The 23,920-nt window shown below is 47.5% G+C and overlaps 8 protein-coding genes across 11 annotated transcripts; 3 read left to right on the forward strand and 5 right to left on the reverse strand.

Annotated features, from left to right (window-relative positions):
- Positions 1-4: 4 nt before the first annotated feature.
- On the reverse strand, positions 5-1,552 carry BDBG_16504 (uncharacterized protein). The gene has a single exon (XM_031724448.1). The coding sequence runs from the start codon at positions 1,155-1,157 to the stop codon at positions 606-608; it is 552 nt and encodes a 183-aa protein (XP_031576926.1). The 5' UTR covers positions 1,158-1,552; the 3' UTR covers positions 5-605.
- A 241-nt stretch (positions 1,553-1,793) lies between these two features.
- On the forward strand, positions 1,794-8,509 carry BDBG_02188 (uncharacterized protein). Its single transcript, XM_031720687.1, has 5 exons — positions 1,794-4,661; positions 4,773-5,808; positions 5,863-6,005; positions 6,080-7,534; positions 7,618-8,509. Exons 1-5 carry the CDS (start codon positions 2,619-2,621, stop codon positions 7,762-7,764), a joined length of 4,824 nt encoding a protein of 1,607 aa, XP_031576927.1. The 5' UTR covers positions 1,794-2,618; the 3' UTR covers positions 7,765-8,509.
- On the reverse strand, positions 8,251-11,902 carry BDBG_02189 (ORM1 protein). The gene is made up of 3 exons (XM_002627472.2): positions 10,227-11,902; positions 9,713-10,071; positions 8,251-9,645 (listed from the first exon to the last, which is right to left on the reverse strand). Exons 1-3 carry the CDS (start codon positions 10,357-10,359, stop codon positions 9,595-9,597), a joined length of 543 nt encoding a protein of 180 aa, XP_002627518.1. The 5' UTR covers positions 10,360-11,902; the 3' UTR covers positions 8,251-9,594.
- On the forward strand, positions 11,112-14,343 carry BDBG_02190. Of its 2 annotated transcripts, XM_031720688.1 has the most exons (3): positions 11,152-11,396; positions 11,461-12,455; positions 12,556-14,277. In XM_031720688.1, exons 2-3 carry the CDS (start codon positions 11,601-11,603, stop codon positions 13,435-13,437), a joined length of 1,737 nt encoding a protein of 578 aa, XP_031576928.1. In that variant the 5' UTR covers positions 11,152-11,396; positions 11,461-11,600; the 3' UTR covers positions 13,438-14,277. The 2 variants fall into 2 exon arrangements, with proteins under 2 accessions (XP_002627519.1, XP_031576928.1); XM_002627473.2 differs by having other exon boundaries at positions 11,112-12,455; positions 12,556-14,343.
- Positions 11,910-15,089, reverse strand: BDBG_02191 (HAD superfamily hydrolase). Its single transcript, XM_002627474.2, has 5 exons — positions 14,826-15,089; positions 14,725-14,757; positions 14,432-14,641; positions 14,163-14,319; positions 11,910-14,011 (listed from the first exon to the last, which is right to left on the reverse strand). Exons 1-5 carry the CDS (start codon positions 14,966-14,968, stop codon positions 13,829-13,831), a joined length of 726 nt encoding a protein of 241 aa, XP_002627520.2. The 5' UTR covers positions 14,969-15,089; the 3' UTR covers positions 11,910-13,828.
- BDBG_02192 lies at positions 14,902-22,901 on the forward strand. 2 transcript variants are annotated; one of them, XM_031720689.1, is made up of 4 exons: positions 14,902-15,397; positions 15,474-19,282; positions 19,362-21,730; positions 21,805-22,901. In XM_031720689.1, the coding sequence occupies exons 1-2, from the start codon at positions 15,283-15,285 to the stop codon at positions 17,051-17,053; spliced, it is 1,695 nt and encodes a 564-aa protein (XP_031576929.1). In that variant the 5' UTR covers positions 14,902-15,282; the 3' UTR covers positions 17,054-19,282; positions 19,362-21,730; positions 21,805-22,901. The 2 variants fall into 2 exon arrangements, with proteins under 2 accessions (XP_031576929.1, XP_002627521.1); XM_002627475.2 differs by having other exon boundaries at positions 15,178-15,397; positions 15,474-17,127; positions 17,290-19,282; positions 19,362-21,975.
- BDBG_02193 lies at positions 17,059-20,852 on the reverse strand. 2 transcript variants are annotated; one of them, XM_031720690.1, is made up of 3 exons: positions 19,349-20,852; positions 18,455-19,265; positions 17,059-18,384 (listed from the first exon to the last, which is right to left on the reverse strand). In XM_031720690.1, the coding sequence occupies exon 3, from the start codon at positions 18,218-18,220 to the stop codon at positions 17,234-17,236; it is 987 nt and encodes a 328-aa protein (XP_031576930.1). In that variant the 5' UTR covers positions 18,221-18,384; positions 18,455-19,265; positions 19,349-20,852; the 3' UTR covers positions 17,059-17,233. The 2 variants fall into 2 exon arrangements, with proteins under 2 accessions (XP_031576930.1, XP_002627522.2); XM_002627476.2 differs by having other exon boundaries at positions 17,076-18,384; positions 18,455-20,852.
- On the reverse strand, positions 21,326-22,453 carry BDBG_02195 (NADPH dehydrogenase; the record flags this gene model as incomplete). The annotated part of the gene is made up of 1 exon (XM_002627478.1): positions 21,326-22,453. The coding sequence occupies one exon, from the start codon at positions 22,451-22,453 to the stop codon at positions 21,326-21,328; it is 1,128 nt and encodes a 375-aa protein (XP_002627524.1).
- Positions 22,902-23,920: the final 1,019 nt, after the last annotated feature.

Raw genomic sequence — 23,920 nt, forward strand, 5'->3', positions numbered from 1 at the left:
TGTTAGGTATTAGTGCCATGGCTTTGTGTATCCCTATTCGCTGTTTATTGAATAATCATCTTAGCGAGATTGATTAGTTCCTTGTCATATTTCTTTCCCTTGCATCCATTCTCCGTCCACTCCCAATTTGACCAGGAGATCAAGAGGGCTTCCTGTTCAATTAGACAAAATTTTCCGAGGAGCTTCACAGAATTCAATGTTGCGTCAAAAGAACCTTGACTGATAAATGTATGTACGATCCGTCGACCTTTTGATTTCAATTAGATTTGATAGCACTTTGCTTGAGCCCCTTGATTTAGTACCACACTCATTGATCATCGATTAGCCAAATTCCATGATTTTGCGAGCGAAATTTGACGGCTGCTGCGGCACCCTCCCAATAGCAAAATATGCAGGATCATTCCCTCTTATGTACATACCAGTCGTGAAGGGAGAATGGATATCTTCAAGTGCTCAATTCATGGCTGGTTTCTAAATCCTGAAATTTTCCTATGTACTCCGTAGGAAGTCCCCTTAGTGTCACGTGGAATGCATACACAGTTAGGAAGGCTTCGAGGAGTTGCCCAAGTGGCTGGGCACAATTTCCATGATCAACATATCTTAACTTATTGATAGGAGAGAATCACGGAGGTTGGGAATGATCGGGGTTCACAACATCGCGCACCTTGAGACACAAGCGGGATGGCTGGGCGTTTGCCCATTGAGCTGGACGCTTCTTGGACGGTAATGATTTGCTCGGGCAACTGAACAATGAACATTCGCTTTACCATGTTTACCCTCCATTTACCTCTTGTTCGTCCACGGCTCTTGGACGAGGGGCAACAGGAACAGCGATGACGGAAGGTCTGTGGCGGTTTGGATTGAAGGCAGCCATTGCTCAAGGATGTGGTGGTGTGGGGTGATGTGTTGGCAAGCGCGAAAAAACTGAAATCAGAACAAGGGTAGGAGTAGTAGCCAATTGGCTTGTGGAATTGGGCCTTGTCGCTAGGGAGACCAGCAAGCCCGCTACACTTTAGCTGTTGAGGCTTCGAGAGGCATGGTGACTGTGGCTGGGAAAGAAGAGTGGAGCATCGCCGATGCGATGGGATGGGCGCAAAAAGAAATGAACAAAAAGAGCGCTTTTCATACAACCCGTGGACGACGGGAGCCCGTAGCATTTGTCGATCGATGATGAGAAGTTGAAATTAACCAAATGAGAGAGATGTCTCTTCTTCTTGTTGTCTGGCCATCCTGCACAAACTTCAATCATAGACGGTGTGGTGTGATATCCTCAAAGGCCCTGCGCCGCCTGCTGGAACAGGCGAGGGACCCTGTGCAAGTTGTTTTGGGTGACGTTGGAAGCAAGCATTCCAGGAGGTTTCCCTGATGCTGGGTACACAATCTGGATCCACGAAGAGCCCTGCTTTACAAGTGCCAGGCGCCAGACAGGTGTCAAAAGAAGAGAGAATACCCGGGAGGAATGATAACGTGATCAAATCAGAGCTGCGAAACTTGGTATATTTTTCTGTCCAACTTGTTACGGACTACGGAGTATTTTCAACAGGGTTTTGGTGGGTTTGGAAGTTTGTGAAGTTGGGTTTCCGCGAGAGTTTCGGGAGGTATATTTCGGCCCAGGGAATCATTCAACCGTACAGAGTAGTGGAAAAGCGTTCCATGGGCCATGGCCCAATGGGTTCCCGTCTGGATACTGGCTGCGCCGTTATGTGCTGTAGATTTGGCATGCTCCACTTGGCCCGTTGGCTCCTGAGTTGGAGAAAATCAGCGCCTGGGTGAGAATTGTCGGGTGTGTTTTTTCTCGAACAAGTAGTAAACAGAACTACCGGCTGTCCAGTTATAGACGTTAAAGGACTGGCATGTTTGGCGATGTGTACGTAGTAAAAGGCTGGGAAGAGGGAGATGGGCTTTGGCGTGAGGGAGGGAGGTGTAAGTGTTGTGCTCTGCAGCAACAGCCCACGCTAGGGGATTGTCAGCCTCTTCTTTTTCCGCGCCCCCCCCCAGCCAGGGCTTGGCTGTTGTTGTCACCTTTCACCCTCCAGTCTTGTCAAATCTTGAACTTCACTCCTCATCAACCACTTTCATTTTTCCTCTTCTGCTATAATAATAACCCTAATTCTTAGCTTTTCGCAATATAGGGGTTCGGTGACTCTGTGAGTTGTCTTTTGGCCATTCTCGTATCCTGGCAAACAAACAAGAGGTGTTTGCGTGTTGAGTGAGGCTCCTTCAAGCTGTCCCAAGGTGAGCAAGACCAACAACACTATCCTCACCTCACCTCAACCAACCTCCTTCAACCACCCCACCCGCCTTCTGAGAGCTGTATCGACCAACTACCACCAGCCAGCTACTGCCATCGCTACCGATCCGTGGCTATCTTCAAGGGCTGTCGTCCTCTTACTTAGATGGCTCCACCTCTTTGACTACAGTTAGCTTGTTGCTAGGGACAAGGAGGCGACCATTTGTGCCAGCTTTTTCCAATAATAGCCCTTTGTTCGACTCCGGAGTTTACACTTAATAGCTACACTAAAAGCTTTGTTTCCTCACATTTTTTATACCCCTGATATCCCGCATCTCCCTTTTTTCTTTCCCCTTTTTGAGTATGCCATTGCTCGGCTAGCCGTCTCATGATGGGTGTTAACACCCGCAAACCGACGCTTCCAGCTCCTACCGACTCCTCGTTCCTTGATACAACAGGAGGCAGTGCGACAGGGACAGACCTCGCAACTGATCTTTCTCGACGTACCGATAAGACGTCGTACTCCATCCCGGATGACGGCAGCCCCATTACTATCTCTACCCGCCGTCGATCTCAAAATCGAGAAGACTCCAAACTCTCTAGAACCTCTCACCAGTCGCAAACTTCTCTTTTAATCGAATATTTTGAGGGGGGAAAGAAGGGCGGGGGCCTTAATTCTCGACCCAGTGTCAGAGTAAAAGTAACGCCATCTGCTGCTCGCAAGCTCAGAGACCAAAACGACCACATCCAGATTAGTGAATCTGGAGGGGGAAGAAAGCCTACATATACGAGGCGCATTTCTTTAGGAACGCCAACTCGAACTAGGGAAATTACTGAAGGTGCAGCAGATGATCTAAGTATCAGCTCAATTGGATCTCTGGCGGACGAAGCCGGTGCTACTCGCCGTTCACCATTGGAGATAGAGTTTTCTAGGGACAGTGAGGTGTCGGCCAGGTATATTCAGCCAACATCTGATATATCCTCCATGCCCCAGGACAGCATGTTGGAAGGTTCGAGCTCTATGTCTCACGTTCGCCGCCAACGAAGCCATAGCTTAAGCAGTGGCGACGGTCATGAGCAACCCCGCTCTCCGGGTATGTTGAAAACTCCTTCCAGAAGGAGAAGTCGAAGTTTAAGCAGAGAAAGGATTGCGTATAAGGCGGCAGAGAAACTTGGTGCTGTCCCGCGGGATGCCACTCGCTCGAAACACAGACGTAGCGAAAAGAGCCGAAGTCGAAGTGTAAGCAAAGAATTCCTACAACCTGAAGGGAAATCCTCGCGTCGACGTTCAGGCAAACACCGAGAGAAGGACTTGACCAGCACAGAATCGAGTCTGTTAAGCAATTCTCTCTCCCCCCAACTCAAATCTGGAGATCAATATTCTTTCCGTTCAGGGACATCCAAATCGTCAATAAACAACCCAAGGTTGCTGGAAACTGTTGAGGATGCTATTCGACGACTCATCCTGCCAGAACTCAAAGAATTGAAGAAAGATCAAAAAGTACACGCGAATCGAACCCAATTTGAGCGCGATACGAACGGTTCTCTCGGTTCGGGGAGTATTGGCTCTAGGGATGAGCTGGGACGGCGCCTGTCTAAACACGCAAGTGCTCCAGATGTCACCAAACCGCGTGTGATCGTCAGTAGTGGCAGCAAAGATCCATTAGTCATTTCTGACGGATATTCGGGGAGACCCAGGGAATCCAGACGGGAGAAACCACGGGAGTCACAATACGTTAAATCGTATACGCGAAGGTTTTCCGAAGATTCTTACCCCTCGGATGAACCCATACAGAGAAAAAAGTCCAAAGGACTTCGCGATGCTGAAGCTGCAGCAATTGTCGGCACGGCTCTGACATCTGCTGCTCTTAAACATCACGATTCCAAGTCAAGCCTAGACAAGCGGGAGCGGAGGAAGAAGCGCAGCAAGAGCCGAAGTCGAAGTGGAAGCATCAATGAAACTGAATTGATGTTCCAGAAGCATGGAGTGCCCCCAATGCCCCTACGCAGTGAAATTGATTCAGAATTGACAAGAGAATCGCTCTTGTCCCAACGGACCACTGGTACGGAAACTCCTCGTCATGGTGAGGTGGCACGCCGGTCACCGCACGAAGTTGAGTCACCTATTTCCCGAACACCAACTCAAACTCCCCGTGGATTAGCGAACGAGCCTAAATCTAGTGATGGTTTGTCGGCGAAAGGCCTGAGTGCCCAAAGTCAGCCCAGAAGCCCAACCTTTGATGATGAGAATATCACCCCAACCAAGGCAGAAACCCACCCTGCAGACCAAACATATATAGATCACTTTGACGAACACCCCAACGACTACACCGGTCATGCTCTCAGCCCGATCCAGAGCGTCGCAAGCTACCGGGATGATGACTCAGATATTGGAGAGGAAACGGGACAACAAGCTGATAGTTCTGGATCAGTAAGTAGGGACTTTCCCGAACCAGGTCACAGGCTATCCATCGATTCTCTGTCGTCTGCCCCAAGCACGAATTTGGCTAGATCTACACGTCCCGCTGACTACGAAGAAAAGAGAAAGGCATTCCTAGCTCAAAAAGACGAGTCTGGCGTAGACCTTGGGTACGAACCAACCCCACGAACGTCCAAACATGACTACTGGGCCGATAGTCATCTCGATGAAAGTGATGAATATAGACATTCGCTAGAGCAGGATAGTTTGAGTGACGATCGAGTTGATACCCGCCGTCTGACGAACTCTACGGAAGACAGTTTAGAAGATCCTTTTACTCCCGGCCAACAAGTTGCACAGGGCGCTGCAGCCAATGCGGAATATGTCCACACACCTGTTGCGGTTGAGTCAGCCGTTGCCTCCCTCCTTGACCCATCGGTGGTTGACATGGGCTCTCTCCAATCTGGTAGGAACTCCGCCTCTGGATCACCGAGTAGATATCAGAGTGGAAGCCCGGGATCATACACAGGAGCGCAGCGAGGTTTTGCAGAAGTTAACCTTGGAAGCCCATTAAAACAACGACAAGATGCATCAAGTCCTGAAGAGACATCATTCCAAAAGCGGATGGGTGCTACATCACCACCTCAAAGCGTCGAAGATTCTTCCGACGACCAGCCGCACTTAGGAGCAACAGCATTGCCCGGAGCTGGAAGCCCGATCCCAGAAATCGGTCATTTCCCTGATTCTGAAGAGTCAGAAATAAACACAAATCCTTCGATTATCCAAGGTCCTATCGGCGGGATCCCTCATGAAAATACAGACCATTGGCCCTACAACCCAACACCCCCGCGACCGAAGGGAAATGCCATGCACATGGAACCGAACGCTGATGAAATAGAGCCCCAAGCCCCCCTCGCGGATCATGAGAGCCCTAATCCTGACACAGGCCACCGGCCCCCTTATACCAACACCAATTTTAACGAACCATTTTATGGGAATGGATATGGAGATGGATACCCTTCTGGAAACAAAATTGACCAGGGGCAAACAAGAGATTCCTATCCAGACCATTTATTAACTCCGCCAGGAGTAAAGGATGAAGGCTACATATCAGGGGCAAATCCCCGTTCGCCAAGTCTCGCTACTCCTGAGCCAAGAGGTGAGCCATTTGAATTATTTGATAATAGAATACTGGGACTTACTATTTCATCAGGCCGCGACGATCCGTTCACTGAAACACATAAACGACATTTGAGTGGTTATTCCCACGGCATGCCCTCCCCACTTTACGATAGTTCCACTGGTCACGGAATTGATCGGATTCAATCGAAGGACATTGTTGCACTTATGGACCATGTGAGTATACTTGTTAATTCTTTTTTTCTTTTTTTACGTGTCTTTAATAGTTCTAATGCTGACGTTTTACTTAGCTCACCGTTCGTGATGCACAACGAAATGCTCGAGATACCGAAATCCTTGTGACTCTTGTGCGAAGTGCCGCGGAAATGCGTAATTCCTTCGAGAACATGAAAAAGTTCATTGCGCAGCAAGATGAAATGCTTATGGATGCGAGTGATAAACAACATGATCGGACCCAGAAGCTCGTTGGAGGACCTCGACCTCAACCGCTCGGTATTTCACGAACCCCTCGGCACACAACTGCCGACGATGACGATGAGCGATCAAAGAGGAAAAATGTCTTCAAACGGGCGTTGAAGGGCTTGAGTCTCAAAGGATCTAACGATCTTTCCAGGGTCGAGGACATGCTCGTTCATCTCCTTCTAGAAGTTGAGGCTTTAAGAGCTGCTCAAGAGGGCCGAGCACCGGGGACTGGAGGCGCTAACTCGAAAGAAAATTTATATGACCCTGGTCAAGATGGCTATGAGCCTGAAGATCAAGCTGATACTTCATCAACAGGAGGAGGTGATAGGTCCGGCTATTCGAATTCCCCTCGTATGGCTGGAGATATGAAAGCTGCAAGTATCCGGCGTGGATCGGACCACCGAATTAGCCCTGTTATGGAGGATGACGAAGATTTAGAACCATTAACACCGGATGAGCAGGATTTGCTTGACCAGCAAGTAGCCACTGACGCCCAGCTCATGGGCTGCCATAAACGGGGTGGTTCTGCCCCATTGGGCACTCCTCCGCGAGTCCCTCTTGTGTCCGGGGCACTGAGCACAGATACAACCCCTAAAACGTCCAACGAAAAGTCTCGAAAACACAAATCAAGTAGCTCGTCGTTTTTCCCAAAAATTTCGCGGTGGTCGAAAACGACAGCTTCCTCCATGGGTGAGAACATCCGGAATAGCATCCAAACCGGTCGCAAGGATCGACACTCCTCAGAGCTATCCCGATCAGGCTCGGACCTAGGACAGGACGGATACAATACTGGTGACTATTACGATCATCGCGGGGATGACAGACTACGATCAAACACGAGCTTAGATCAACGGCAGGAGAACCGCCCCCCGTCCCCTCTAGTACCCTCGCAGCTTTCGGAGTATCCGAAGTATCAGGCACATAGGGATAGCTTGAATCTACAACATCCTCAACCGCGCCAGGGACCCACAGATCGTTATCAATCCCAACTGGAATCGCAAGCTCAAACCTTTGTAACTCCAGTAGCTCTTAACTCGGATGCTTGGGCATCCAATGCTAGCCTGGGACGGATGACCCCTAACCCAAAAGCTCCCGGTTCGGACGGCGGATATTCCGATAGGTCGTCAGCTTCTGGGAGACGAAACGCGCCTCCGCGCCCGCCAAAAATCAGAGATGAAGGTCCGTTGGTTCCCCAACGACCGCCTCAGGGAAAGGGGGATGGACAGCTCACTTATGCAGAACGCATGGCTACGCGTGGCTCTCGTCACTCAAATTACGATCCTGTACGACTCAATACTATTGATTCCCCCCCCCCCACGATTTGTGAAGCATGAAGCAGCTAACCGCGAGTTTTTTTGATATATAGGCCGGTGGATCTCCAATTAGGTCTTCGCCTAAGAGCAACACTCCCCAGCGAAAACCCACAGGTCCGCGCCCTATCACTAGCTCTGGATACCCTAGACGACGGCAGTATAGAGGGAGCCCACAACAAGTTGATGACGACGACTATTAAAATGATAGATATTGGATTCTATTTCCTCAATGTTCTATCCCACCCACCTATTTGCTTTTCTCGTTTTCACATTGATGTCTAAAAGGGCGTGGCCTTTCCTGGGGCATGCATGGGTTATTGCTTTTTTTCTCTGGGTTGTTTTTGTATCTCAGTGTTTTATAGCGACGAAGGGTTTCCATGTGGAGTTTTTTCCGGCTCTTTCATTTCATTTATGTTGTCGTTGTGTTTGATATGAATGATGATACGGAAATGACACAGCTTTGAAGCTTTTGCCTTTTCTACGTTTTTTTACTCCTGTTATACTTGCCATGTAACTTGCCTTTTTTTATTCCCTTTTTAATTCATGCTGATATTGTGCGACTTTCTTCCAAACATTACTTGCTTATTGTCTCGATATTATTTTTTCTCCCTTTTTTCTACCTTTTTTCCTACTTCTTTTCGGCTGGCAGATCCCTCCCCTTGACATACCTCTTTGTCTATCATATGTGCGGAACCCAAATGTTAAAATGATTTCTGTTACTATCCATTTATTTTTCGTTCTTGCTCCAAAGCCTTCATGCCCCGGCTGCTGCCATTTGCTCGCCAATTACCTACGATCTCAGCCAGGAAAGAGAAATGATACGAGATAAATCAAATCCTCTGGCTCCTCCCGCCCAAACTCAATATAATATTAACAACCAAACTGAAGTTTTAATATTAAAAAAGCAGGAACATAAAATGGGAAAAACTGACGCTGATGTCCTCAATCTGTGCTGAGAGAATGGGTTCTATGTATGCAATATACGCACGAAGTCCAAGCGGGCGGAAACTAAACATGTATCCGTGGTGTTCTTGTCTTCCAGGTAAACAATCAGGCTATAGCCATGTCATGCTGGCCGGCGTGTTTCACACAGGTAGACAGGCAAGTAGCCAGCCAGCCAGCCCACCTTAGGGGTGATAGGATGAACCTTGGAAGAGCTAAAACCTCCTGGATTGCACAGTACCTCGTAACACTTGAGTCGCCATGCAACGGAGGATCGCCCAATTATGCAACGCCAACAGCTCCCAGTACGCGTAAGGTATGCAAATTAGCCATATATCGTATCACCTATTGAATAACCAGAGAAGAAGCTGGAGGGATGAAATGTAGGAAAGGCAATAGATGGTTGGTGGCGTGGTACCATGCCCGAGATACCTAGAAAACAGGAGACTATATTATATACAACCATTTTTTGGCTTCCTCATTTGAATCCTCCTTGACATTTCCCCCTTTTCAAAAAGAAGAGAGAGAGAGAAAGTGAGCAAAACGAAATAGCTCAGAATCCGACGCCCAAAAGCTCCAAATATCTCGCGAAGTAGGTACAGGACAATGACAAAAGAAATATGGGTATTTTCTTCCGGTGTCGTTTTCCAACACAAGCGCAGTCGCCTTAATTTTTGTTTCCCCCTCTACTTCTCAAAGTAGAACTTCCTAAGGAATGATCAGAGGCGCTAATAAGGAGAAAAAGAGAGGCAAAGCAAGTAAATAAAATAGTTGTTTCCGGCAAAACACTAGAAATCCACAGAGAGAGAGCAAGCTATCAAAAAAAAAAAAAAAAAAAAAAAAAAAAAAAAAAAAAACAATTGTTCCATTGCGAATCTACTAAGATGGAACGCAGCGCCCAATCCAGTAACGGATGATATTAAAAAAGAAAAGAAAAATATATAGGCGGGCGGGCGGGAGTAGCAAAAAGGAAAGGGAAAAGTTGTCAATCTAAATCAAGCCAAAGTTGAGAATTTTCTTCTTTTCTTTTCTTTCTTTCTTTTTTGTTTTCTTTTTGCCGCCTTTCTCTTAAGACGCCCATAATTTTATCAAGGATCATCACGACGCTCTGAAAATAGGCCTATTCGCATTCGGTGAGACTGGAGGAGGGGAAAGGTTAGCCTAGAGTTCCATTTTTGGGTACGTTTGTCAGCTTCAGTAACTTACGATCGGTAACTTCGGAATGACCACTCCTAGGACTGCCAAGAAGTTTATTATGAAGTAGGTCAAGTCGTAGTGGGTGTAGTGAGTACTGAGTAGGAAGAGAATAATCGGAACGCTGAGAAGGAACTTTTTGGCTGGTGTATATTGGTCTCCATTGTCGATTTGCTCCCACATGTTAAGGTTGTCATATGCTCCGGCATTGAATTCGAACGGTACTCCTCGAACCCAGTGAAACATGAGAAACGAGCCAAACATATAGCTGATATTAGTGAGGGTCCATGAAGTCTCTTGCGATACACCAGGGATGATGTCGTAGAAAATCTTAAGAGCGACGATTAGAACGAAATGGATAGTCCATGCACCTGGAAATCAAAATTTGAGTCAGCTTGCGTTTCATAGTAACACAGTATATGGCACATGTCCTCCTCAAGTCGTTGATTGTCCCTCTCCGGCTTCTTAGCTCCACAAATTCCGAAATCCCGGTTGTCAAGAAGGAAGGAAGTATGCGGATCCTTACCTTTTGCGTTAACCCAATTGGCGTTTAGGTTAGGCAGGGCAGCCTGATCACTTGTATGCTCAATCGACTCCGGAGGCTCCTGGTAGATAATGCTGCTCGACCGTCTCCTCCGTCCTGTTTTGGTCTCGCTCATTGTGGAATCAGGTTTGGGGCCGGAGTCGAGATCGGGAGCAAAGGAGACAGTCCTGGGAACCAGAAGGGAAGACAGCTTGGCGGTATTGTATAGGGTCGCTTGCTAAAATATGGGTGAAGAATGCATGCGAAGACAGGAGGGAAATATACGAGCAAAAGGATAGCTGTCTCTCTGGTGTTGTCGCCTGGGGATATATATAAGGACGGATCGAAAGTTTTCGCGTAACAATATGGCGTTTATGCAGTCTGAGCCGAGGGTCGCAACGAAGAGCTCCGTATACCGGTGAATGCACAGCTAATTAAGAGTATCTAGAGGAACGAGTGAGGCGGGAGCTGTGAACCGGTGGGAGGAGGAGGAGGAGGAGGAGGAGAGTTGTCCGGAACTGCGGAGAACTTCGGAGTTTAGCTGCACCAGCGGGCAAAGGAGTTGAACAACACAGCACAGCACTAAGGGAAACTCAGGAAGGCATTATCGAAGAAGAGGGGTGCTGCAAACCGGCGAGAAAAAGACAGCGAACATTGAAGGAAGTGTTTTGGGCGTTGTTTGAACTTCCACTGGCGAGCATCCAAAGGTTGAAGGCCACCGAACACGGCCCAGAGCAGGAAGCTTCGTCATCTGATTTGCGGAAAAATATTCCACCGAAGCCCCCGAGACATGCCAAGAATCGCCACATGGGCCAAGACAACGTCGCGATTAATAAAATAACCCGTGGACGTTATTGAGGGTCATGTGACCTGGATTCGTTCCAACCTGGAAGATTTAAGTTAGGATTTAGCTTCCTGGTTGGGCTTTGCGTTGGCAACTCTTTAATTAAAAACAGCTTCTCAAATCACCATACACGATCCGTGCCCCCTCAGTCCAACTTCAGGTTTCCCTTCTTCACTGTACGACAGTCCGGGGTGTCACAGCTGCGACATATATAACTAGCTACGCATGCTGGCCTACGCCTAATTCCAACAATATAAAGCTTGCACTCCTCCCGCAGGTCTACCCGGCGGAACATGTATGAGGATGATTGCGACTCGCGTACAGCCTCTGTTGGTTTGCTGAGGACCCGAAAAAAGCACGCCTTCTCTGAATCTAAGAAAATATCCTCTATAGGGACATCTGAGAAACGCCGATCAGGAAAGAATCTCACGTTAGGTCGTCGCGACATTCAAGACTTTGTCCCCAAAGGCACATCATTTACCTCTACACTGCTAGAAGTTGATAGCTCATCTAGCTCGAGTCCCGATACGGCCATGGAGAATAAAAGCAGTGATGACACCACCACGGACCTCGTGCCATCATCCGTTTCGCCGCCCGCATCTCGAGGAATGGCACCCGCAATGAATTGGAACAAACTCAGTAAAGGCACTGTCAGGACCGCTCTTCGTGGGCGACGCCAAGCGGACACGCCTGATTCATCTGCAGCAAATTCATTTGAGGCTGTCAATGGGAAATACTGGCGCAGTCGGAGTGCGTCTGCTTCGTCTGCCGGAAGTGGCGATGGTGAGCATCATCGCCGAATGCACGGACAAGGCCAAAGCGACTCCGAAACAGATGCTTGTCGGAGTAAGGCTCATGTCGGAACGAATGTAGGCCAAAAGACTTTCACTGCAGAGTTCTCTGATATGGATTCTGGAGATGACACGGATGGCAATAATGACATCGTTCTTAACCTGAGTGGTTTGCCTAAAACAGATGAGAGGATTGAGGCCACTGGGGAGCTACATGGTCCTGGCCGTGAAATGGCCCACCAAGGTAGCGACGTGCCAGGCGTTCAAAAACTTAATGGGGAGATTCTCAGCGAACCACATGGCTCGAACCTCTCTGTGCAAACTGAAAACAAACTACCAGAAGACGAGATTTATTGTGATGGTAATAGAGGAAACGCCTTGTCTGGAGGCCCAAAGGCCGAGGCGATTCGTTTGTTTCGCGCAAAGTACCCTTCAGATCCCACTACCCTTGCTGATCTCACTCGTGTTGATTTGGAGACTCAGGCTAGGTATATATTTCTCGATTTGGAGCCAGAAGATCTTGACCTCAGCCTGCCCATAACATGTATTGATTGTATGAAGGAAGGTCATCTGGCGGATATCTGTCCCAATAAGGAGGTATGTTATCTAGACGTCTCATTTTTATCGGGCGCAGTTGTGATTCCGTTTCTGTGCACCACGAAAGCAGCTCTAGTTAAATTTCTGACATCGTACGTAGTGTGAACATTGCGGAGCATGGTCTGTTCATGAAAGTCGATTTTGTCCTTCCCGGCGAAGATGCCAACGTTGCAGAGAACGGGGTCACGACGCAGAAGCGTGCTCTTCTCTTTTGAAAGGCTCAGCCGCGGAAGAACCCTGTGACTTTTGTGGTTCCGGCGACCATACCGAGTGCGAATGTGACTTGATATGGAAGCTCCCCAAGCGAAACCCAACCTCAGGCCGCATATTTATTTCCATATCCTGCTGTCACTGCACGAGTAATCGCCATCTGGTCGGAGATTGTCCTACTCGCAACTTTCCAATGAACTCTTCTTCCTTCAGTCTTAAACATTTTGACCCCTCAATGTTCTCCAACCTAAACACCTTCCCTGTTACCATTTCTGGCAAGGGAACTAGTAACCAGAGAAATTCTGGATACAAGATCAGAGGCCGCGCGAGAGGCCATTCACCATCTCCCGAGAGCGATGGAGCTTTCGGACAACCAGATAGTTGGAACCCAACAACACACCGTTCACCTCCACGTGGACGCATACGCTTCAGCAATGGAATTGGGCGTGGCAGGAATCTTGATGATGATACACGTCGGCCCCAAGGCTCCGGGAAGGGACCGCAAAACCCTAATGATTATCGCCGTGATTATAGAGAACGAGACCAATATTTCGGTAACAATACGCGTCAACGCTCTCTGTCGCCTATCCGACCTTCAACCCGTCAAGGCAACGGGGCAAGCAGTTGGCAACCTAGGGCTAGAGGTGGTGGTAATGGTGGTGGAGGTGGATCTCGAGGTCGTGGAAGAGGGGTCAAAAGGGGTTCAAATAGGGAAACATATCGACCTATGCCCAGCGCGGCTCAGAAAGCATGGGACCAACATAGACTCTGAAATGACATGGAAGAATTGAAATACTGCATGGACGTTTAGCTGACTGCATCTTGGCGTTTCTGCGTATATTAGATGCCATTCTGCTTCTTCTGTTGAGATACCTATCTGGTAACAATCATGCGGATTTATGTTTTGATACTATGCTATATTTATCTCCGGGTTTTCAGTGATATTATCACATATGACAAAATGATGCCAAAACAATGGCGACTATCAGACTCTAATTGGATAATTTCAACATCGTCGTAGATATTCTCCAGGGCACTGACAACCAAACGGACATACCACTTCCTTTACCCTAAATACCATGGGACTGAACACCAAGGCCTCTCCACGGTCTTCTATCTGTAATGTCGGAAATATACATCACCGTACCCATGTCTGCATAATCCTAGAGATTCTCCACAGAATCCGCAACCCCATCCTCCAAGATGGAAATTATGTCATCTAGGCGCTCAACGCAGAAGTGCGTATGCTCATGCTCCTTCACGGCTTGATTGTGGTCGTTTAGTAGGAGGATCGTAGCAGCCCCTGCTAGGTGACCAGCTGTCATGTCGTCAAGACTATCGCCGACCTATATATGTATAATTGTCGCATTTTAAGTTTTGTGTATTTCTTGTATAATTGAATTCAGATGCCGATGACGCTATATAGCTGGGATATGTTTCAAGGGAGGAATAAAATCCACCATTATTGGAAAAATTAAGCTTGTATAGTTTACGTACCATGATCAGCTCTTCTGATTTTATGCCCCATTCTTTAGCTATATGTAAAATCCCTGCCGGATCTGGCTTTGGGAGTATGTCTGGAGTGTCGCGGGTTATGATTGGGAGGAATTCATGCGTTGGGAGGTGAGTTGTTAGAAGGTGGTTTACAGGGGTTCTATAAGAAGGGCTATTAGCAAATATCACAGAAACATGATTGATTTAGTGAAAAGGAGGTATTTGATGCTGAAGATGTTGGCGGCGGCGCGCCTGGGGATCAATAAACGTACTCGAAATTCCGTGTGCATAACGCTCGCTTTAATCCCTTTGATTGCAGATAATCCATCAATTTTAGAAGACCGGGTTGAGGCTCTTGCTTTACCATAGCTTTCCGTTCGATATCTCTGACTTTCTTGATAGCTGTGGTGCGGTCCTCTAGCGTTGGCAAGCTGCGGATGTGCGTGATGATATCGATAGACTTATCAATCCCAAGTACGGAGCTGGAATTTGCCATTTGTTAGTCGGAGAGATTGTGATATTGTCATTCTTTGTATCTTTGAGAAAGAGGATAGGATGGACATACCGCATCTCTTGGAACATATAGTTCTGCGGTAGACTGGTAATAATAATTAGCTTTGGCGGTATATAACCGTAGGGAGCTCCTTCACGAAAGAATTCGAGTACCATAATGTCCCATCAACATCAAACACAACGCCTTTCAACTTCAACTTGTTATTGTCTTTACTTGCGTCAGGATGAAGCGGGGCAAACCGCCAGCTACGCAGGGATGAGCTGACTGCCACGGACATGGCGCGTGGAAGGAGCATGGGTCGAAGAAAGAAAGCAGATAACTTCGCCTTTTAGACGTAGGGAATAATGCTGATTGAAGACGATGAGATCTGGGATTAAATATTTCGGCGAATTGGCGGGGATCGTGAGTCGTACTTGTAGTTACTGGCTGATTGATTGATAAGATTAACTAGGGAGTTCCGCGGCTCTGTCCAAACCTTAATACCCAGCAGTAGTTCATCACCTACAAAAGCCCACAACGATTGACTAGACTATCCCCGCTTATTCTTTTTCATCACGCGTGTCCATGGAGACGTAAGAAATATATAAATACCACTCAGCTATCCAGGCCATGGAACCCCAAGAGGAGGTGCTGGAGGACTCTGTGGCCCCGAAATACCGGCGCGCAAAGCCTCTCCCCTTCGAATTGAGCCGACACTGCAACATTTACTTCGAAGAAAAACTGTGTAAGCTTCCCATGTCCCTCCTTTGCAAGAGATCCCAATAATAGCAAGTAACTGATATAATATCCGTGTCTTGTAGACCATCAAGCTCTCCATCTTCTCCTAAGCCTTCTCTCATCAGGTACTATCGCGTCAGGCCCTGCGTTCGTACCAACCACCCAGCAGCTTGCGGTTGCGGCAACTCTAGTCGTTCATCCCTCCACCACAACTCTCGCAAAGTCGCGGGAAGCTGCGCACGCGTCTACTACTGCTTTGCAACTTTTGCGCCTTACCAATAAGCTAGTGGGACCTTTGGCTGCACAATTCGGGAGTGCATTTGCTTTTACGCGTTACGCTTCCTCGCGCCATAGGGGGTCGCGTCGCAAAAACGATGGGAGCGAGGGAGCCGGCGCTCCAGGTATGGATTCGTACCCGGGCCTTATTAACATGGATATTGCTCGTCGTGGGTCTATCTGGTTTCAATCTGAAGATTTCTGGTCTGCTGTTGGATGGGCCTTTAATTGTGCCGTTCTTTATCCCAAGCGCTGGTCTAGATGGAGGGTCTGGCTGGAGTTTATGTGTGACGTGTTGGAAGACGACTGGGCAGAGAGAGAAAAGTTGATCGATAGCTCGAAAAATGGGGTAGGAGCACTATCTTCTGATGATACTCTCCGCCAGAGCTTAATTTTTAAGTATATCTCGGGTACGTCGGGAGTGTCCAGCCAGCATCGAAGAATCGTTCGAGCTATTTTCGCGGACGGGAATCAGGCGTCGCTGAACGAATTTAAGATGATATTCCGCAACGAACTAAAGGAACCAGAAAAGGACAAGGATCATCTGAAGCGGCGTGAAGCGGATGTGAACGTTGACGAAGGTATATTTGGGGACTACCTTGCAAGAGACGAAGATGACGTTGACGAAGAAAATGACGCCGTTTACACGGGGGATACCAGGCCATCGCGTCCGAAACGATCGAGAACTACAGCACCAACTCCATTTTCGAGGTCGGCCGAGAATCTCGATATGCATCCGTCGTACAAGTCATCAAGTAGCACACATTCGGGCCAGGAAACACTGCTGGGTGACGTATCGGCTATTGGTCTTCGGCAGCGCCTTATGCAGATTTTGTCCCGAGTTTCAGATGCTCTCCCGGAGGATTATATGACAGTCGAAGACTTGTATCAGCTCTTTGGGGAGTTTGTCCGTCCACTGTCCCTCCCCACATTTCAGCTCCTGGTATCATGTCCGATGTTGTCTAATTTTGCCGATAACGCGCGAACTACTTTGTGCAAGACGATTCTTTCACTTTTACTTCACCAACACCCTAATTCAGAACAGACGTACATCAACCAATCTACACTAGAGAAATATTACCTGCAATTTGCCGCTAACACGAACGATGCCATTGAAAATGCGAAAGTATCGATACTTCTCGAGACCTTACTACTGCTATTAGCCTCTAATGACATGTTACAAGTCCAGCCATCCTTGAGAGCCGCAATCCAAAAGGGAATTATTGCAAGAGCTGATAAAGCGCAGAGTGATGCCAAAAAGAGCCAAGATAAAAGGAAATTAGACGAAATTGGTTGGGCTTGGCTGATTGAAAGCGGCGAACGAATCACCTACCTGGTGGACAAGTTATTATCGTCAGAGATGGAAGGGCAGACCGATACTGAATAAACTGCGTCATTTTCAATTCTATCTATGGCCATAACCTTCAGGCTTGGGTCAAATATTTAAACTACATATCTTAAGTAGGCAAACTATACCTCCGCCTCCTAACTCCATGAACAAAGGTACATTTTTCTCCTGGGTCGTTCATCGCGGCGATGGAAACTTTTTATCCAAATATATGCGTTCCTAGGGTGAGATATCCAGAAAGCAAGGAAGAGCTGATATCCCTTTTTCCAAACTAGAAATAAGATTCGATTGAGCTTCTTCCAACTGAGCAAGGAAAATTCCCCACATTTCTTCCCTCGGCGCCGATGGCTTCTCAGGCTTGACAGTTTCTATTTTCCGGCTGCGATGCGAGGCTCTGGCTTCCATGAGATCCACCAGAGTCGTCCATTCCTCGTATGTCAATCGGGAACGTACTGCTTGGCTCGCCGGACTATTTAGTTTAATTCCGCGAGTGTCTGGAGCATGCGTAACATCAGCCGGCTTTGAGATGTCGGGGAGTTGCAGCTTCCACTCGATGAGTAAGGCCCTATACAGGTTGTTCCTACCCCAAGAAACAATCCAACTTTCTCGTCGTTGATCTCCGGAGGTTTTCTTCCAGTGCTCCAGGGTGACCTTCTCTCTGGCCTTCATCTCTTTCTGTACCTCCTCAAGCAATTCAAGCAGGTCGAATGCGTTACGTGTGGCGTTTTTATATATCTTCATCCGCAGATCTTGCAGGGTATTAGGGAAATCTTGTCCAGTCGGAAGCCATCTAAAGCCGGTTCCTGGCTTCATTTCTCCGAACCTGGTGTGGTCGAAATGCGCGCAGACCACCAGTGCGATTTGGTTGAAGTATCTAGGTTTAAGCGATGCTAATGGGACATACGGGTCGCTACCAGCTATGATGCTCCATTCCCACGACAGTTTCTCCTGAACTATGGCTGCTAGAATTGCTCGTTTGCGCTCATCGAACAATCGTTGGAAGCTTGTTGCGGAGAGAGGGAGGTATCGCAGCAAAGTCCTAATGCCTGAAATGTCCGCGAATGCGAGGATATGGATTTTTATGTCGGCTGGCAGCCTGCTGAGGCGACAATTAGCTGCCACCTCATCTTGGAGCTCCCTATTCGTCAGCTGTGCTTCGCGCCTCCGAGACGCTCTTAGTTGTTCGATATTGCCAAACATTGGCATTTTTACGCGACTTTCGACAATGACAATACTTTCCCTTAGAGATGAGCAAGCAGCAAACGGTTTCAACTGCGGGCGCCAGTCGGAGACCTTGTCGGTAATTAAATTTGTGCCTTAATAACCGAATATAATGTCAGGGATCGCGGAGAGATCTTGTGTTGTTACCACTGAGATCGTTAGTTGCTGGACGGAAAAATCCTGAGAAACAATCCCTTCTGGAATGCAGGAAGAACATACCAGGTATACGGTGGAAAGTAAAGGATATTGCAAGTCTTAATATACGTTGATATAAAAGTACCTGGCGATGTATTTCAAATTGAGGACTTCCACTCGCATATAAATAATACTCGCATATACATAGTACATTATTCAAAGGGAGACTACAGTGCTTATCGATGTATTTGAGCCGTCCTACTTGTTTCTCTTCTTCCCAGCCAGGACAGTACAATGCCAGGCCCCATTGGTTAAAACAAAGAAAAAGTCCCCGGTGCGAATGTTCTTTACTTACCTTCCAACGCCTAGTTGGTTGAAGCAAGAATGAGTTGGCCAACATAACAAGCACTCTCTTATACAAGAGGACCCGTCAGTTCGACAAAGGGACCTGTCTTTTACTCCAATTGGTGTGAACTGCGATCAAGCTTGGGGGCCGGGATACGGTCAATGAAGCATCTACTTCATATTTCGCGAAGAAAGAGTTTTTAAAGCTGGGAGTTCCCTCCAAGAACACCTTGGATAACTGATAGGAACGTCAAAAAGCCGAACATCCTTGTTGATTAACATGAAGAGCTGACCAGGTCCCACTAACTGAACTATTCTTTCTGTTAAGATCTGGTCTGGAATAGATAACTAACCAATTTCCGAAGATTACTCCTCCGCTCTTCAGTTGAGTTTCATGCTTGGCTAGCAAGGTTCAGGTTAAAGAAACCATGCAGCCTTCATAAATCTGTCAACAAGAAAAACGGTAGTTATCGAAGCGATCCTTTTTGTTTACAAAGAAAGGTCATGAATAAATTGATGAACTCGAAAGAATTTTCCTTGTCTGAATTTTCTTGAAATCCTTAACCAGTAAGCATTTCAGCAGCGACAGCTCATCATATTCCGCAACTAGAAAGTTATCCGCATGTTACTGACTCGTTGGTTTAAGAAAGCTGCTCCCGGATGACTTGGCCATCCTTTTGCGACCATGCGGATCAGGTCCATTGACCGAATTCACGAAATATACGGCAAGGGGCTTTTTTCCCCCGCCGCCTCTTCGTCTACAACTTGAGAAAACAGTTTGACTGTTCATCCGAAAGTCGTCTTTGAAACATCGATTCATTCAATATGCGATGACTCCGGCATGATGCTGATAGAACACCCATCGCATCGAATATGTAGTAACGATTTGAAGGAAACGAGGTCAAGAGACATTCCCACTGGATCCGCGAATGAAAGTACGCGGACAGAAAGAAAACGTGCTAGTCACAAGACAAGAGGACGAGCAATACAGATAAGAGCAGCTTCTTCTATGTCTACAAGTGCAGCAATGAAGGCAACGATAGATTTTGCGCATGCTCCATGAGCCCGGTGAAATCCGGTAACTAACTATTCTAGCCACAAGCTCAGCGCTCAGCCTTAGCGACGGGACAACGACCTTCAAAGCTTAGAGGATGAGCTAGAGATCGCTTTTGATGCAATTTAGCCGCTTGAATCAAATCGGAGACCGCTATTACCCATCGAGATGTTGCGCCTGGGCATAGTAAATACATTTTTTCCGGAACAATTTACCATGTCCTGAGGCAAACTCTGGCCAAAATCTTAAATCAGGTATCGACATAGACGTTCGAACTGCCGGACTGCATCCAGAGAGAATCCATCTAGAAAACCCCGAGGCAACAGCCAAGGGAATCATCATTCGAGCCCCTCACCCAGCGATCGGCGGCTTTGCGATTTTGATAAGGAATCTCAATACGATATCAACACGGGATCTCCGCAGATCCTGCAACTGACAGGTCAAGATCTGCATCTGATGCCACCATTACCGTGCACTTACCCTCCTGCGACCAAGGCCGGGCCATATGAACGGCGGCTAACGCATGCTACTTAGCCTTATTCCAGCTAGTGCAGGTCCAGAGGATAATCGAAAGATGGGGTTGGTAAGATAGATCTATTGATAAATCCAATACTCCGTACGATACATACCCAACATGCAGTCTGGTTTGCTCCTAGCCCATCAAACGTCACTTCCCAGCGCATGTCATTCGCATTCGAATCCCATAAAGCGATTAACTACTCTCCCTACAGGCGAAAATTAACCCTTCGAAAAACCACGGTGCAAAAGGTATTGCTTTCGGGCCCCAAGGGCACATACACGAACAGAATTCCCAATTCTGGAGCCAACTCGAGCGCGTGCCATCAGTGGCGCGTTCTGTTGGTAATCGTAAATGCGACGTTACCGGCAACATGACTTCCATAGGCTTTATAATGTTCATTCTTCATTCGGATCTAACGGATCTATGGCAGCCATTGCAAAGCGGAGAATCATCACATACGAGGCTATCTCGAGTTCTTACCGCCATGGGGACAGGGATTTATTTATACTCCTTCACGCCACCACAACCGATCACGTCCCGATTTTCACTGCCCGCTTGCAAGGCTTCTTATTAGTATTCGTCAGCATTGGCTTGAACCCCGCCGCAGCGTTATCTAATCCGATGTAACAGCGGATTGGCCGTTGGCGTTGGGTGGGGTGTGGACAAAGTCTCCGATGTGACTGTGACTTATGCATTTAATATTGCCCAATACAGAGTATGTATGTATGGCGTCGATCCAGTTGAGGAATTTGGTTATTTCTCGTCAGGAATACTCCGTAGTGCTTGGATGTTTTACTCTGTAATAAAATTGGGACTTCTGCCTGAGCAATTAATAATGGTTGGGTACTCTGCATGGAACGGAAGGTTCAACATCGCATATATACGAGCTTCTATCGATCTATGTATGTACATACATGTACTAGTAATTGCAAGAAGTTGATCATAACGGATACAATATGATGCGCGACACGACAGGCAATGCGATCAATGGCAAAGATTACCAATCCTCAGAATAATCCTAACGACTGGCTACTCGCTAGTTTAGCGTCGGCGACGCCTCTGATTTTGTGCTAGCCCAAGCTTCATACTGTGAGCTGTTAAGGAAGTCGATATATCCAACTGGGGATTTTGGCGTATAAAGCGTTCTTCGGTTGTACGGCGTGAAAGGTATGTGATTGAAAGCACGGAAGGGCAGGTCTGGGTTCGATGTATAAAATCGGCCGAATGCGATGGCGATGCGTTGACCCTTGAGATTTTCAATTCTTCGATTAGCAGTCTCGGGGCGGAACCCTCCAGCGAGGATTACTGGCCCGGAATTCGCGTATGCGTCGACGACAAAATCCGTGCTCTGATAAGCTCCTTCACACGATTCCGGACCGCTGACCCGGCTCTCCACCACGTGCAAATACGCCAATTTGATCTTTGCTAGGTTTTGAACAAGGTGGGTAAACTGTGGCTTCGGATCTGCCATTCCCATGGCCTGGAACGGGCTCCATGGACTGATTCGATATGCAGTTTTCTCACATCCAATGGCTTCTGAAACTGCCTTAGCCACTTCGATGCCGAATCTTGATCGATTCTCGATGCTTCCACCCCAACGGTCATTGCGGTTGTTACATGTATCCTGCAAGAACTGATCGCAAAGGTATCCATTGGCTCCGTGAATCTCCACTCCGTCAAAGCCAGCTTCCATGGCATTCTTTGCCGCTTGAACATAGTCTCCGATGAACTCTTGGATTCCGTTTTCATCTAGTGGCGTAGGAACAGCGCTTTCCTTAGAAATGGGGATGTCACTGCTAGAGACCACTGGATGGCCATCTGCAGTCAAGACTCGCGAGTCTGCCGCCCTTCCCAAAGCCCACAATTGACAGAAGATAAAACTGCTTTTGGCATGGACTGCATCGGTGATCTCTTTCCATGCTCTGATTTGCTCATCGTTATATATCCCAGGTACATTGTCGAAACCTCCCGCGCGGGGCGAAATAAAAGTGCCTTCCGTGATTAGCAACGTTCCTGGAACCGAAGCGCGGTCTGCGTAATACTCCTTAACGAATGAAAGAGGGACATGATTGTCATCCGCGCGAAATCTAGTTAATGGCGCCAGAACGATACGATGTTGCAAAGTAATATTGCCGATCTGGAGTGGACTTTGTATATTCTCCATATTTTGGATTGACCGAGAGCGAAAGAATGTCAGGAGCCTGTTTCGCCGATTTTACCGCTGATGCATATATGTTCTGCGTAGAAGAGTAGAGAAGTGGTTCAGATTTCACCCACCAGAGTAGAGTAATGATCAACGTCGAAACTTTGAACAACGTTACGTGAAATCTGGCACTCGTGGCAAACAAATAGAGCATGGGGTGCGCTTTCACCGCTTGCACCGGAAGGATTAATCCTTGGGGTGGGGCCACCCATCTTGATTTCAAAGCAGATTTATCCTCTAACAAATAAGCTGCCGTCCTCTTCAATTTTCCAATGCTGAGCAGCAGGCATATAATCCTTTTTGCGGATGTGAAGGGGAAGGGAGCTTTAAATAGGAATCCATAGGGCTTTCAAGGGTAGTTAAGAGTATATAACCACGTGGAATTTACTCTAGAAAAATCGTGGCCCCTTCTTGCTAGAAGAAACGAGCCAAACCCACTAATGGAGCTCCCGGATGCAGTGTTGCAGGATTGGATCTCTTGAATAATAGATAAATCAAGCTGCTCCTTGAGTAGTGGTTGACATCCGCCCGCCTAAGAAGAGCCACCAGGTCGCTCGCTGCTGGTGCATACACACGTCTGCTGTCGTTGGAATTGGGGTCAGCAACTCCTTGAGGGTTCTCGCGCCACGTGGTTCATATCTGTCGCAGCACTCACTGTCATTCCCGGCTGGTTAAGAAGTTACGTCGAGTATTAGTGATTGTATAGTAGAGATATGGAGAAATCAATATAGTTGTAGGAGGTTATATGTTGGTAGTAAGGGAGCGTATACTCTAGAAACGAAAAAAAAGGCGACAGAAGGAAATAGAGAAGAAGTATTACTGTAAGTTCATGTTATGTGCATCTCTTTCGACCTATTTTAAAGCACCCTCCTTTTCCTCCTCCAAAGAGCGACAGCCGCTAGGTAGGGCTAGGCGTTGCCGCTAACTTATACAAGGAGCGTTTTCAGCAACAGGATCATGAACCCATCATGGTAGGGTAGGGTAGGATGAAAGAAACCGGAGGCGGGATATTGTGAACATGACAATTTTCACACTAACGTGGACAGCATGGAAATGAGTACCCCGTACATTGTAAGGTGTATCTCATGAGACGCGCAATGTATGCTCATGATGTAACTAGCGGAGAGAGACCTTCTTCCCCTGGTCATCTGACTTGGATCAAGAGTCTTGTTGAAACATATCTCCAACCCACCTTATACTCTGTAGTTACTTACCCTTACGCTGGTTGGTAGTTATATTGAGAATCTGCCGGTCCGGAGATTTTCCACAAGCTAACTATCCCACCCCACCACCACCATTCGGGCACTTACGCAGCGCAGCTTTTAGTCTCCTCAAGTTCTCGATTTTAGCGCCTGAACGTGGTTTAGTTGATCTTCGACTTTGGGAGGAATGCCAATTTTGTATTTTGTGCGGAAAAGGCGCTCCCTC

Source organism: Blastomyces gilchristii (assembly GCF_000003855.2).
Source record: "Blastomyces gilchristii SLH14081 genomic scaffold supercont1.3, whole genome shotgun sequence".
In the NCBI taxonomy this organism is placed as follows: domain Eukaryota; kingdom Fungi; phylum Ascomycota; class Eurotiomycetes; order Onygenales; family Ajellomycetaceae; genus Blastomyces; species Blastomyces gilchristii.

Coding starts and splice junctions, on each gene's coding strand:
- BDBG_16504 (XM_031724448.1), bottom strand. CDS start 1,157: ATGCTACGGGCTCCCGTCGTCCACGGGTTGTATGAAAAGCGCTCTTTT.
- BDBG_02188 (XM_031720687.1), top strand. CDS start 2,619: ATGATGGGTGTTAACACCCGCAAACCGACGCTTCCAGCTCCTACCGAC. Junction 4,662..4,772: donor AAGCTGATAGTTCTGGATCA/GTAAGTAGGGAC, acceptor TACGAAGAAAAG/AGAAAGGCATTCCTAGCTCA. Junction 6,006..6,079: donor TTGTTGCACTTATGGACCAT/GTGAGTATACTT, acceptor CGTTTTACTTAG/CTCACCGTTCGTGATGCACA.
- BDBG_02189 (XM_002627472.2), bottom strand. CDS start 10,359: ATGAGCGAGACCAAAACAGGACGGAGGAGACGGTCGAGCAGCATTATC. Junction 10,072..10,226: donor CAATTGGGTTAACGCAAAAG/GTAAGGATCCGC, acceptor TTTGATTTCCAG/GTGCATGGACTATCCATTTC. Junction 9,646..9,712: donor TCATTCCGAAGTTACCGATC/GTAAGTTACTGA, acceptor CCCCTCCTCCAG/TCTCACCGAATGCGAATAGG.
- BDBG_02190 (XM_002627473.2), top strand. CDS start 11,361: ATGTATGAGGATGATTGCGACTCGCGTACAGCCTCTGTTGGTTTGCTG. Junction 12,456..12,555: donor ATATCTGTCCCAATAAGGAG/GTATGTTATCTA, acceptor CATCGTACGTAG/TGTGAACATTGCGGAGCATG.
- BDBG_02191 (XM_002627474.2), bottom strand. CDS start 14,968: ATGCTCCTTCCACGCGCCATGTCCGTGGCAGTCAGCTCATCCCTGCGT. Junction 14,320..14,431: donor TTATGCACACGGAATTTCGA/GTACGTTTATTG, acceptor CCCTTCTTATAG/AACCCCTGTAAACCACCTTC. Junction 14,012..14,162: donor AATCAGAAGAGCTGATCATG/GTACGTAAACTA, acceptor ATACATATATAG/GTCGGCGATAGTCTTGACGA.
- BDBG_02192 (XM_031720689.1), top strand. CDS start 15,283: ATGGAACCCCAAGAGGAGGTGCTGGAGGACTCTGTGGCCCCGAAATAC. Junction 15,398..15,473: donor TTACTTCGAAGAAAAACTGT/GTAAGCTTCCCA, acceptor CGTGTCTTGTAG/ACCATCAAGCTCTCCATCTT.
- BDBG_02193 (XM_031720690.1), bottom strand. CDS start 18,220: ATGCCAATGTTTGGCAATATCGAACAACTAAGAGCGTCTCGGAGGCGC.